The sequence below is a fragment of the Arachis hypogaea genome, chromosome 19 (assembly GCF_003086295.3).
Source record: "Arachis hypogaea cultivar Tifrunner chromosome 19, arahy.Tifrunner.gnm2.J5K5, whole genome shotgun sequence".
Classification (NCBI taxonomy): domain Eukaryota; kingdom Viridiplantae; phylum Streptophyta; class Magnoliopsida; order Fabales; family Fabaceae; genus Arachis; species Arachis hypogaea.
The window spans coordinates 25,549,458-25,564,887 of record NC_092054.1 but is presented as its reverse complement, the minus strand read 5'-3'; the positions used below and the strand labels follow the sequence as shown (position 1 = coordinate 25,564,887).

Here is a 15,430-nt window from a genome sequence, read left to right as displayed (position 1 = left end):
ACATTTGTACTAGAGCCACTATTTTTTAAGACCATTTCAAGTTGGATTCCTACATAATTGCAGAAGCAATAAAGCTGATGATAGAGGCTAACCAATCTATAAAGATAAAATTTGTCATTATTAAAATTCAGTCGAAATTTAATTATACCGTAAATCATCGTAAACTATGGCTAGCAAGACAAAAGGCAATGAAAAAAATTTTCGACAATTGGAAAGCTTCCTATGAAGTTTTTTTCAAATGGTTTGAAGTCATGTGTCATAAAAAGTCATCAATAGTTGTTCATCATTTTAAAACTATAACTGCATACCAGAAAAATGACTTGATTCTTGATGTTTCGATATTATATCAGGTAGTCTGGAGGTTTTGTATTAGAGCCTTCAAATATTGTAAAACAGTTGCACAAGTAGATAGGAATCACTTATATGAAAAATATAAGAGTTGTCTATCGGTTGCGGTTTCATAAGATGATAACAATAATATCGTGTCTATTACATTTGTTATATGTGGATGGGGTACCTCTGATGTATGGCATTTTTTCCTCAATAACTTGCGGCATGTGATGACATGAAATGATGTGAACTTTTATCTTTGATCGACACAATTCTATAAGATCAGTTATTGCTCGTAGTAATAAAGCTTGGTCACCTTCGAGAACTTTTCACATGTTTTGCATTAAGCATATATGTTCAATTTTTTGAGAAAGTTTAAGATACCATACCTATAAAAGCTTATCGTCAATGTAGGTAAATAAAAATATTGAAGTTTGTTATTTTTATAAATACCCTTATGATAAATGTTATTTATACTTCGTGGTTCTATATTCTTTTTTAATTATAGAATACTCTAAGACGGTGCGTAAATACAACTTGGATTATTAGTATTTGCATAAGTAGAGTGAAGTTTATACTAAGTGGTTGGACGAAATCTCGCGCGAACAGTATGTTTTGACATTTGATAGCAGATACTAATAGGATTATATAACCATGAATCTAATTAAGTGCATCAATATGGTTTTGAAAAAGACGCACAACTTATCCGTTACTGCACTTATTAAGGTAATATTTTATCGACTTAACTATTATAATAATTAATTTTTTTATTAACAATACCAAAAAAAGTTCAATTTAATTATTAGGTTATCCATAAACCTAAACGATCATAATTTCCGTTAGTTTAATTATTAAAATCATAAAATTATGCATAATTTTTATTATTTTAATTAATAAAATTATCGAAATAATTCATTTTAACTGCGACTAACAATTAGTAACATTTTTTAAAAACTACCAAAAATTTTGTTGTTCATTAACATATAAAACATTAACATACATTAACATTATCGAAAGAGAAAGTATGAGGAGACAATGATATTAGTGTATAATGTATACAATAAATTTAAAAAAAAAAGAAAATTAAAAATTAAATATCAAATTCCTAATTAATTATTTAATTTCAAAATTTAAAATTTGAAAATTTAAGCATTTAAATACACAGTTACTTTCAATTTCACCATAATCTCTCAACCTCTGTTTCATCCCCAAAACTTGCCGCTGTTCCCGGAGATCATGCCGACGCCGCCGCATCCACCCCCGACGCCGCTGCGGGTTCCTGTCGACCGAAACCGTACCTTATTTTTCTGTAGAAGAGTCAGATACCTCCGCAGCCCCCGTACTTTCCCATGGCCGCTGCACCCCGATTCTGGCTGAAGTAAGCATCACCGTCAAAAGGATATCGAGCTTCTTCTTTTTCATCGCTCTTGAGGTGTTGGTATTCATGCATGTTGATGATGATGATTATTCATGATTACGTTGATGTTGCCCCTTTATGATTCCATATTCCAATTCTTCCATTCTCATCCCCAGTTATCACAATAGGAGAAAAAGGTTGCATCAATACCGATTGAGTGCTTCTTATGTCTCATTTAGCTATAGCAGAGTGCTGGGATTTTATGATGTGCCTAGGGGTGGAAACAGGCCAGGCCAGGCCAGGCTTTGCTCTTAATAGGCCTGGCCTGTCATACAGTTGATTAGCCTGAACTTGGCCTGCAGCCTGTTATAGGCTCTTTATAAAGTACTAGGCTTGACCTGTTATTCAGCCTGGCCTGCCCTGAAGCCTGTTAAAAGGCCTGCTAATTTTTTTTTTTTACAAAAATAAAAATATTATTTAAAAAATTATTTTTTAATAAAAATAGTTATATGTAATATGTCATATATTTAATATTTGTAAAAAATTTTAAACTTTTAACATATTTAAAATATACAAAAATATTTATAATAAAATATAATAAATTTAAAATATCTCATAATTTTATTAATAATAAATAATTATTTATATATTTAATTATATTTTAACAGGTCCAGGCAGGCCTGACAGGCCTATAAAGCTAATTAGTGAGCCTGGGCCTGGCCTATTAATGTATTAAGGCTTTTAAAAGAGTTTGGGCCTGTACATATTTTATAACAGGCCAGGTCAGGTCAGGCCAAACACAGGCCAGGCTGCAGGCCCTTGGCAGGCCGCCTGGCCTTTTTCCACCCCTAGATGTGCCCCCAATGCAAATTTTTCTCTTTCTTTTCTTTGGATAAAACTAAAGAAGGATTGAAGATGAAAATAAAATGGAGTTTCAGAAAGCTGTTAAAGCTAGACTTCTCTATATCACTCTCGGACATATTAATATTAATTCAATTAGAATGGTCATTTTAATAGGTATATAGATGATTATTTTAATTTTTATGTGAATGGTTATTTTGATTGAATTAGGTTTAGTTATATATATAATTAAAATATATTGGATGTTCAAATCACTAGATATGCAGATGATTATTTTTATTCTTAAGTGGATGGTTATTTTGTTCAATTTGGTTTAAGTATACAATTAAAAAATATTGGATAGTCATTTCACTAGGTAGCTGGATGGTTATTTCCAATGAGAGAGAGTGGCGCTAATGAATGAGGTGGTTGGTGAAGCAGCGACGACTTGATGAACCCAAAAGGCAACAATGATATCCAATGAGCAGGAGAATGATGCTGGCAAAGGCCGGGAGATGGTTGATGAATGGACAGTGACAGAGATTTTGGAGAAAAAGATGTTTTTTTTTTTTGAATGAAAATAAGCTCAACACTAACGTGGAGCAACAAAAGAAATACATAACCAATTCATAAAAACCATGAAATTCCTGCTACTCCCGGCATCGCCATCAACCACCCAATGAATCACTCTTGGTCCATTCGTCGTAACTCAGAACGGTCTTCTTGATGACAAACTCCATGCTTGTTTCCTGATTATTAAAGATTCTCGCATTACGTTCCACCCAAATGTTCCAAATCACTGCAAAGAACCCCGACAACCATTTCTTCTGATCTTGTTTCCGCTTATACCTACTGGTCCACCGCTCAAATAACTCCTTTATTGTACCAGGAATAGGCCACACCTCCCCAAACGACCTCAACCAACTGCACCACACCTGCCACGTTAGCTCACATAGGAGAAACAGATGTTCCACCGACTCTATCTCCTTTTTGCAAAGAGCACAGATATTATCACTGGGCCTAATGACTCCTAGTCTACTCAACCTCTCCTTAGTATTCACTCTGCCAATAAGCACAAACCACCCAAAAAGCTCAATTCTCGGCGGTACCACTCCTTTTCATACTGCACTTGTGAAGCTGTAACTCGTAATCTCATCCGACAGAGATTCCATTTGTAGGACGTGCATCACAGACTTTGTCGAAAACACCCCTTTACTATCAAACTTCCAAACCACCTTATCATCTCTACCAGCTGACAACTTCACATGCCTTAACTGCTCATGAAATTGGTTAACCAGTTCCAGCTCCCATTGGAACAGCTCTCTTCGCCACTGGAAGTTCCATATCCACTCAAGTCCATCCCAAAATCCATAGTCCCCAATCATGGATCCTTGTTGATCCGAAATAGAGAATAATCTTGGAAATACCACCTTCAAGGGGCCACCTTGCAGCCAGTTATCTTCCCAAAATTGGGTACTCCTCCCATTTCCTACCTCCATCGCCAGGCCCGTCAGAATTTTGTCTCTTATCCTTGGCTCTTTTATACTCAACTGACATATGTCCTTCCACGGTCCTCCTTTAACCGGTAGTTGCTAATTTACTAACATTACATCAAGCTTTAGGTTGTTGCACGAGCATACAATCTTCTTCCATAAAGGGCACTCCTCTTTAGAAAATCTCCACCACCATTTAAATAAGAGCGCTGTGTTCCGAAGCACCGCATCCCCAACCCCCAAACCCCCCACCTTTTTAGGTGCCTGAACTACCTCCCATTTTACTAAAGGAATGCCATCATTACCATCCCCCTTACACCACATGAATCGCCTTTGCAATGCAATCAGCTTATCCGCAACCGCCTTAGGCATCTTGTATAGACTGAGGTAATAAATAGGAAGGCTATTCAACACTGCTTTAATAAGAACAAGCTTACCCGCTTTAGTTAGAATCTTTGCTTTCCATAGGCTGAGCTTTCCTTCTACCTTATCAATTATCGGCTTCCACGTCTTCACCATCCTCGGATTCGCACCCAAAGAAATCCCGAGATACCTAACAGGTAGAGCCGCTTGCTTACATCCCAGCAAACCACAAGCATGATCTATCCATTCCTGTTCACAATTCACCGCTATCAAACTTGACTTCTCAAAATTGATGCTCAGCCCCGACATCAACTCAAAGCACCGCAACAGTCTCCTATAATGACTATTGTCTCTGTCACCGGGGGGCAAAACAATATCGTATCATCTGCAAATTGTAAGTGCGACAGTTCAATATGCTCACCTCCGACCAGTAGCGGTTCAATTCGCCCGTTTCTGACAGCTTCTCCCACCATCCTATGCAACACATCTACCACCAGCACAAACAAAAATGGAGAAAGCGGATCTCCTTGTCTGAGGCCTCTTTCCATGTTGAATGGCTTGGATGGTGACCCATTTACCATAATAGACATAGTAGCCGTGCTGATACATTCTTTCACCCAATTCCTCCAACGCTGTCCAAATCCCATTTTCTGTAGCACTATATCCACGAAACTCCATCTGACTCTATCATATGCTTTATGGAAATCCAACTTTATTATCGCCGCTTTCCTCCTCTTTGCCTTTAACCAATGAACTGTCTCACAGGCAATAAGAGCACCATCATGAATTTTTCTACCTTTTACAAAAGCAGTCTGAGTCTCTCCTACCAACCCCGGCATAACTGACCTCATTCTTCTCACCAGCACCTTCGAAATCACCTTATACAGGCACCCCACCAAACTAATTGGCCGGAAATCCTTGATCTCCTTAGCACCCGTGAATTTTGGAGCCAGTGTCACCCAAGTTAAATTTGCCTCTGATGGCAAGGTTGCCCTTTGAAAGAACTCCATTACCGCCTCCGTGAATTCAGATCCAAACTCTTCCCAACATTTCTTAATGAAATTCATATTATATCCATCACTACCTGGGGCCTTAGACGATTCACAATCCCACACTGCCTCCCTAATTTCCTCCGCCGACGGTAACCCTTCCAAAGCTTCTGCCTCATCTCTACCAAAAAGATGTTGAGTTGGTAAATTAGGATATAGAAAATAATTAAAATTTTAGAATAACTGAATAAAATTTTTAGTTTGAGTAATTTAATTGTTTTTTTTATTTTTATTAGACCAAATTTTCAGTTTATTGGATACATTGTAAAAATTTTCTATTGTCTCCCTATCTCGGTACATGGTTTTGTAATTAATAAAATTATTCATAAATCCTAAACACACTAGTTCTAATTTCTACCAAAACACTAATAACATATTAATTAATATTATAATATCGAAATAACTAGTTCTAACATAATAATTAAATATTCTAATGAATTGTAGTGTTTTCTAATTACTGTCACATATTAACAGATCACTACTATACTGTTATTACTAATACATCTAAGAATATAACTAACGTTATTGCTAATACAGTATTATCTGCCAATGGATAATAGCTCAAATAGCATAATCTCTCTATATTCAATTAAAAAATTGCGGGTTCGAATCTCTTATCTTTGGTAAAAAAAAAAAAATAATGATACAGTATTATCTACTAATATTATAACTAATGTTATTACTAATATCTTTATTTTTACTAGCACATATGTAACAAAATATTATCTAAAAATTAAAAAAATAACTAACTCTTACTAATATATTACCTATATATATATATATATATATATATATTAAAAATAATTACGTACATAATTAAGATAACCGAGATAATGAACAATGTAATTTTCAATCTAATCAATATCTTTAATTTTTGGGTGCATAGACATTGCTCTATTATACTTGACTGATGAAGTGATTATGAATAATATTGAGTTGAGAGTTCTTTTGTTTTTCAAGAGTGAGGGATGAAAGAGAGAGTTAAAATCGAATGGTTTGCAACCTTTTGAGAGAAAATCACGAGGGAGAAGAGAAAAACGGCGCAGGGAGCACGCAATTACGCGATACGTGGCGGTTACCTAATGTGGACCGTCCGATTTGAAAAACACTGAATTGTGACCATCCAATTTCAGTGCAGCGCGTAATCCGTAAAAAAAACGAGCCGAACTGAAAAATTGGAATCATTAAAGAGCAAAAATCCGCTTAATTTGCACTGCTTAAACGGTGGATTTTGATGGGGTGGGACGGACTTTTTCGTGAGGCTTAATTTTGTTGGGTAAGAGAGTATTTTTATAATTTTTTTTGTCAAAATCCAACTTCTTCCGACCCAACTTAAGTACGAAGATGAAAATTAAGTGTTTTGGATTATGTTTATATTGTTTTGGAGACAATATTTATAATTATGTTTTGGATTATGTTTATTTTGCTTTGAAAAAAATATTTATAATTATGTTTTGGATGAAAATTTGGTTTATAATTATGTTTATTAGATATTTATAATTACAAAGACTTTAATATTTATGAATATAAAAAATATAATTTTTTATGCCTTTAAAAATTATAAATTTATTAATAGGTTGTGAAATTATATATTACTAATATTTTTACCCGTAATAACATTACGAGAATATAAATTTTTTAAAATTACGGTCACTTTGTTCTGATAGAGATTATGTAGGGCACAAAAGATTTATAAAATCAATCTACTTTTACAAAAAGAAGTCGTAGGTTGACAAAAGTCTCTAACTAAGAAGATCCATAATCTCTGTAGATAAAAAATTAAATAACAAAATTTTTAGTTATTATTTTTATATGAAAAAGTTTAATTTGTTAATTTTATTTTTTGTAGAACAAAAAGGTAGAAAAAATAGAGAATGGGAGAAAAGAGTGAGAAAGATAAAGATGAAAAATGAGAGTGAGAGTAAGAGTTTGTTAATTTTGGAAAAAAAAATTTATTTTAATTGTAATAAAAAAATATCGGATGACATATTTTGATTTGTCAAATTACTAATATAAAATATAAATTATATATAGAGTGAAAATGGTAGAGAGAAATAGAAAAATAGAGAGAGGTAGAAGAGATAATTTAGGAAAGAAGTTTATTAATTTTGGAGAAAAATATTTTCTCTCAATTTTAATAAGAGAGTGTCATGTGACACATTTGATTATTAAATTAGATAGTAATAGATGATACATAATATAGGTATATTTCAATTTTAATTTTAATGCAATTAAAGAATGTCATGTTGCACCTTTTTTATTGTCAAATTAGTAATTAGTCATTGATATTGATAATGATATCCAAAATAGATAGAGTGGTTGAATGAATGAGAGAGAGAGAGAAAGGAAGAAGGGAGAGGGGAGAACTCTTTAATTTTGGAGGGAAAGATTTTATTTAAATTGTAATGAGAGAGTGACATGTGGCACATTTTGGTTGTAAAATTAGTATGGAAGAAGAAAGAATTCTCCTTAATTTTGAAGGGAAAGATTTAATTTCAATTACAATGAGGGAGTGACATGTGACATATTTTGGTTGTAAAATTAGTAAGGAGTAGAGGAGAATTCCTTAATTTTGGAGGAAAAGATTTGATTCCAATTGTAATGAGAAAGTGACATGTGACATATTTTGGTTGTAAAATTAGAAATATATAATAGATTTAGTAGTTAATAGTAAAAAAAAAAGAGGAGCTTTGGCGAGTTTAGTCCGCCAGTCCGCCAGCCCGCCAGCCCGCAATTAGGCGGAGCAGAGTGAGATTCTAGGACCGCCTCATTAGACGGGGCGGGGCAGGCTTCCCGCTTGCCACCCCTATACATAACACCACTGCCGCTTTCATTTCAAAATTAAAAGTGTATTTAAGTGCTTTGTGTAGTTCTCAACTGCTCGCTACTATGTTTATTCAACCAAACAATGATTGCCTAAAAAAACTTTAATTTTTTGATAGAGGTAAAAATCAAATTGGTACTCGAAAGATTTTGACACTGATAAAATAGTATTTGATTTTTGTTATTGATAAAATAATCCTCAAAAGATTTTAAAATTTGACAAGCGTGGCCCCAAGTTCGTCGGAGCACATCTCCGACAAGCACGCTGCTGACGTGGTCACCGTATTTTGCTGAGATGGCAGCATTCCTAGACTAATTACTTAGATGTAATTAATAATTAAATTAAATCAATAATAAATGAAAATTTTCCAACCTTAATCCTCCCTAATACACTCGCGCTCTCTCACTCTGAGACGGGCCAAAACAGCGCCTCAACTTCTCACTCTCATAGAGCCGCATGGTCGCCATCTTATCGCGTAGTCCCTGTCCCATCTCGCTTCTCTTCGTGCGGTCAAGCAGAAGAACAGGACACACAACAGCGGCGCCTCACTCATCAGCCTCGTCTTTGTGCCTCTCGCCGGTAGCTGCACCTCGTCTCCCCGCCGCCAATCGCCGCTCGTAATAGCTCGCTGCTTGCAACAGCTCGTTGCTCGCAACAGCTTGCTGCTCCCCTCCATTTGCCGCTTGTATCTGTTTGCTGCTCGCCGCCAGTCGCTGCCTTGCCGTGTCTCTTCTGTCTATGTTGAAGCAGCCGTCTTGACTCCACCGTGACTTGTCTTCTCTGCCTCTGCCTCTGTCTCTGCGTGCCGTGCTTCTCAACCTTCTCAAAAGAACAAGAACAACAATAATAGAAAGGAATATAATTTGTGGCTTCTCATTTTTTTTTGAAATTGCTATGGGGTAAGTATTTAGCCATTAAAGCAACGATCTCTGACTCACTTTAGAAGAGAGCGAATTGTGTTTAAGGTTTGGTACTGGATAAAGAAGGATCTTTCTGAGTTTGGTACTTTCTTAATAATGAAATAGAAAATGCGGTTAGATGAGAGATCTTTACTTTTAGTTGTAAAGCTTATGGACAGATTTTTAAATTTTTATTACCATCATAATACAAACTAAGAGAGAAACATTTTACACTGACATTTAGCCATTCTCATTTGGAGTAGGATTCTTGGTAGTTTGTTGCTGGTAATTTTTAGTGTATGTGTGAGAATAAGAAAGGGGAGAGTGCGTTTGGAGGGAAGGGGGAGTGCATTGGGGAAGGGAAAGGGAGAGAGTGCGTTGGGGAGGGAAAGAGTGCATTCAGGAGGGGGAACGAGGAGAATGCATCGGGAAGGGGAGGAGGAGTGTGTTGGGAGGGGAGGGATTAAGGTTGGGGAGGGTTTTTGCCATCTTAAAAAAATATGGTGACCACGTCAGCAACGTGCTTGCCGGAGATGTATTTCGGCGAGTTTGGAGACACGTTTGTCAAATTTTAAAATCTTTCAAGGATTATTTGTCAATAATAAAAGTCAGGTACCATTTTGTCAGCGTTAAAATCTTTCGGACACCGATTTAGTATTTATCTCTTTTTTTATAGATATCTCAATAGAATATTTTTATAGTATCACTTTTAATATTTTTAAAAAAGAAATTTATTTAAAATTAAAATTTATATTAAAATTAATAGATAAAATAAAATCGATCTCATTTTAAAAAGATGATATTACTTTAATAAAAAATTGATAAAATTTTACTACTCATAAAACTATATTAATAGAATAACTAAAATCAATATAAAATTTTAATTGAACTAAACCTAAATATTTAAGTGATAAATTTTATTTTTAATTTTAAATTATTATTTTTGATATATGATTTCATAAATATTAATGTGTCATTTTATAGGACTCAAAATAAAATTAAAATTAATATTAAAGATGCTTTAATTATTTTGTTATTTTAGTTAAAAAAGTTTCTAAAAAAATATTTATTTATTTGAAAACTCAAGGAGCAATAAATAAGGACATGAAATAAGTGAACAACAGATAGGAAGTTCCGGAAAAAAAGGCAGTAGTACTTTGAAAGGGAAAAGCCAAGATTCTTTCAAATAAAAAACTGTGTCTGGAAGTGGAAGGTACTCCTAACAATAACATCAGACCCTCCAACAACAACAACAATGCTCACGAGACACTGTCCCTTGATCCAATAGAGAATCTCATTGGCAATGGGAATTGCAATCATGGAAAAGAAGCAGCATTCCCATTCTACGTTTCTGTTTCTTCTTGTGTTTCTCACCATAACAAGAGCTCAGAGCCATGTCCCCGCTGTGGGAGACCCAGGAATGAAGAGAGATGGTTTAAGAGTGGGATTTGAAGGTTGGAACTTCTGCAATGAAGTTGGACAAGAAGCACCTCTCATGGGTAGTCCTAGAGCTGCTGATTGCTTTGATCTTTCAGGTTTGTCAAAATCACTTTGATTCATATTTTCATTTGTTTTTGCCCCTTTTAATCTCATGTTTCTTTTTTTCTATTCTACCACCCTTATTACTTATGTCCTTTACTCCTTTACCCTTTCTTAAGTAACTTTAGTTTTTTATTTATTATTATTGTTATTAAAATAATCTGAGTTTTCATTTAGAATTCTGTTATTTGTAACAACCAACTCAGCTCAAGGGGTAAACAAAAGAAAAAGGGTAAAATGTTATGTTTAGAATTATATTTAGCAACTGTGCTCAATAACTACACTAACAAGAGAGAAGAGTAATTTTGTTTTCAAAAATATTGATATAGTATTCTCCTCTCTTATTATTTTTCAAAGAAAAAAGGAAGAATTTGAATGTGGGTGTCTACAAGGTGTATGAGGAATTGATTGTTCAAAAAATCTCTTCCTTTTTTCTTCTTTGGTGATTCCAGATTCTGGGAAACTGATACACAAGGTTACAGAAGCTGATAACAAACTTGGGGTTGGGCAACCATTTGATGGTGTTGGGCCACAAGATATCAACAACACTGACATTTATGCAGCTAAGAAGGAGCTCTATCTTGGTTCTTTATGTGAGGTTAAGGACACACCAAATCCATGGCAATTTTGGATGATAATGCTCAAGAATGGAAACTATGACACCATGTCTGGCCTGTGTCCTCAAAATGGTAAGAAGGTACCGCCTTTCGATAGCCCCGGCCGGTTCCCCTGCTTTGGCAAAGGGTGCATGAACCAACCAATCTTGTGCCATCAACAGACACAGATCAAAGAGGGCACAATGAGTGGAGGGTTCAGTGGTTCTTATGATTTGGGTTTTGATTGTGATGATGATGGATATGATGGTCTTTCTTACTATGAAGTGATTTGGGAGAAGAAGGTCAGTGTTGGGAGTTGGGTGTTCAAACATAAGCTCAAGACTTCAAAGAAGTACCCTTGGTTGATGCTTTACCTTAGAGCTGATGCAACAAAAGGATTTTCTGGTGGTTACCATTATGATACAAGAGGAATGCTCAAAATTGTGAGTAGTTGTTCATTACTTTAATCCCAAAGTTCCTTCAGATCCAATATTTTAAGATCAAGAAAGATATGTCTGAAATTTATTCATCAATTATGTTCAACAACTACAATAATAAAGGTAAGAGAAAAAAAATTCTATACTAATTTGGCAATACTCTTTTCTCTTGTTTTTAGTTAGGACTTTAGGTACAATTATTAAATATAGTTGTAGACATAATATTTTAAAGGTTAATGCTAAATAAACACAATTAATTTTAAAGGACAATAATGTTTTTCTTTCATTTTGTAATTTGAAGGTTGTTTAAGAGAATCTATCAGGAACATAGACCATTTCACTTCAATTTGTTTAATTAGGCATTCAATTCAATGTTTTCTGGAAAAGTGGCAACAATTGACCAATTTCTAACTAGGCATTCAATTCAATGTTGGTTGGCAAAAAAATTAAACCAATTTATGGTTTTTTCAACTTTGCAGCTTCCGGAGTCACCAAATTTCAAAGTGAGGTTCACCTTAGACATCAAGCTTGGTGGAGGAGCTAAGAGCCAATTCTACCTCCTTGACATTGGAAGTTGCTGGAAGAATAATGGTACACCTTGTGATGGTGATGTACTCAGTGATGTAACTAGATACAGTGAGATGATCATCAACCCTGAAACCCCAGCATGGTGTAGCCCAACAGGGCAAAGAAATTGCCCACCATATCATATAACACCAGAAGATAGAAAGATTTACAGGAATGACACTGATAATTTCCCTTACTCTGCTTACCACTATTATTGTGCACCAGGGAATGCTAAACATTTGGAGCATGAAGTGGATACTTGTGACCCTTATAGTAATCCTCAGGCACAAGAGATAGTTCAGTTGCTACCTCATCCTATTTGGGGTGAGTATGGGTACCCTACTAAAAAGGGTGATGGTTGGGTTGGAGATGCAAGGACATGGGAGCTTGAAGTTGGTGCCTTGTCTAGTAGGCTTTACTTCTATCAGGTTAGTAAGAAAAAGATAAAAACTCAAATGCAGCTGTTTTCGTGCGAAATTGATAATTAAAAATTGTTAAATAATTTGATTAAATTTTTATCTAACGAATCTCAACTCCCAACTTCATATAAATTATCACTATTTTGAATTTCTTATATCATTCATCGTACGGTGATGTTCGTTACCTTGGTTAATAAGGTAATGTTTAGTAATTGGGATAGGTAACCAACTTGGGTTGTGCGAGCGGTCAGCTCACTTGCCCGCATAAGTAAGTGTCGGGAGTTTAAATCCTGCCTTATGCATGCAACAACTTATTGGTCAGCGACAGACTCATAAATAGAATTTAGATCCGCGATGAATTAGTCTTTGTCCCGTTGGGTCTAGGGATACCGTAAACAATGAAAACAAAAAGTAATTGGGATAGGTCACAAATATAGAATTAGGAAATAGAAAGTTTGTATTCCTTTTTGTTCTAACTTTTTGAAAAAATAAAAGATACATAAAATTTGTGTCTTGGGACAAAACTGGGTAGCCATGTGTACATGTTTTCAAATTTATAACACTTTTTATGTTATGTTGTCTTGCTATTTATTCAGTCTTAATAGTCATAACGGGTTTGGTATTACTGTTGCTTTTCAAAAATTAATTATCTATTTTTTTTTCAAAGATTTGCTTTCAAATGGTATAGCAGGTATATTTTTAGAAAAATAAGAATAAAAATTATTTTTAATAAGTACATATTACAATAATAGTATTTAATTAAGAAAAATATGAGGTAATCAATATTTTCTTCTTGATATGTATCTTGTATTTAAATTAATATTGTTATTTTTCTTTTTAAACAAAGTGTTATCCTCTAGCATTTTCTTTTAATAAAATTATTTCTAAAATTTAAAATAATTATAATAAACATAAATATGGTAAAAATAATTTTTAAGTTTTATTATTTAATAATATATAAAATTACAGCAGATTTTCTTGCCATTTTTTTTTCAAAAGAAAGTTCAAACGATTGATTCGACAACCGGATTCCTAATAACTGTATTTTATAATGAAATTATTGTGTCTACCTGTCCTTGCTCATATACAGATGATATTATTTTATTATATTTATCTCACCATACCGCATTCAACAATTTTTAAGATTTATCTCAATTCCTATGAACAAGTAATTTTCAATAAGTATAGTTAAAATTATAACTAAAAATTAGTTATTAGTCTTTCTTTATATTTCTTAATAAAAAATGTTATATGTATTATTTTTGTGTAAATTTTTTTTCTTGTATATCTTGGACTTTAAATATTAAAAATAATTGACAAAAATTTAACAATAAAATTTATCTCTAAAAAAAAAACATAAAATAATACGAATATGATTTCTTTTTCTGATTCCATTATTATTCTCTTATGTGGTGCAGGATCCAGGCACTCCTCCAGCTAAAAGAAAATGGACATCACTTGATAGTGGTACTGAGATATTTGTTAGTGACAGCGATGAAGTTGCTGAGTGGACTCTAAGTGACTTTGACGTCATTATAACACCACCAACCATCGACGATGAGGATAAGCTCCAGCTATATTAGAACTATTACACTAGCTACTACATTATATTATATAGATTATTCCTTAATTATTAGATATGTGTATTGTTAATTTCATCAATTTGGTTTTCAAAACTAAGATCATGAACCGCATTTCCTGCACACGTGGAATTCGGTTATTTGTGGCTATAGAGAAATTAATAACAAAAGAAAAAAAATTCAATGTGTTAGAATAATTCAAAAAATACTTTCTTTTTCAGTTTTTCTTCGCGAAATGCCGATATACATTCTCCTTTCTTTTATTCATAAAATGTATCCGTTTTGTTTCTTGAATAATTATTATTTTAATCCATTTGAATAAATAATTAAATATCATTCAATAATAATTATTGTTCCTGCGTGGGTGCGAGTGCCTGAGTGGGTGCGAGTGCTCTGAGGTATAGCTCGTCTAACTGAAGTTAAAATCAGCTTTTCTTGGAGCCGAAGGGTGGAACCTCATCTATTTGTTGGGGAGGCAGCACGGGCACATACAAACATAAATTATATTTCCGGAGTCGTTGGTATAATCCGAATTAAAGAGGATGGATCAATTATAATTATATATATAAATTAGTAATAAATATTTGGTTGATTCAAATTATAATAATAAAATATAAAATATATTTTTTTAATGTTTTATTAGATAAAATAAAATATTTTAACATTTTACAAAGATATTTAATTTAAATTTTTTATATATTTCATAATTAATGATAAAATATTAAAAATAAATAAAATATAAATATTTATTACTATTATTTAAATAAACTAAATAAACATCACTAATTTTTATATATAATTATAGTTATTATTTAAAAGTATTTTAGTCGAATAGAATAAACTGTATATTATTTTAATTTTAGAAAAAAAAAGAATGTATATTTAATAAAATAGAAAAGAGAAAAATATTATTTATACGTCTCTAAAAAAATATTGTTTTTTTAATATCGATTCTGATAGAACATTATAAATAAATAAAAAGAATTATGAATTTTTTATTCTCCAATACAAATAATTCATTTGCAAAAGATCGTTGTTGGGTTAGGGAAAAGGCTATTATAAATTTGGTATTTATTTTTTAACCGAAAATTAGTATAGATTATGATTGAAGGATCAAGAAAATAAAAGTAATACAAG

General features: G+C 33.3%; 1 protein-coding gene across 1 annotated transcript; it reads left to right on the top strand.

Annotated features, from left to right (window-relative positions):
• Window positions 1-10,255: 10,255 nt before the first annotated feature.
• LOC112777137 (uncharacterized) lies at window positions 10,256-14,398 on the top strand. Its single transcript, XM_025821429.3, has 4 exons — window positions 10,256-10,690; window positions 11,147-11,733; window positions 12,207-12,722; window positions 14,132-14,398. The coding sequence occupies exons 1-4, from the start codon at window positions 10,459-10,461 to the stop codon at window positions 14,294-14,296; spliced, it is 1,500 nt and encodes a 499-aa protein (XP_025677214.1). The 5' UTR covers window positions 10,256-10,458; the 3' UTR covers window positions 14,297-14,398.
• Window positions 14,399-15,430: the final 1,032 nt, after the last annotated feature.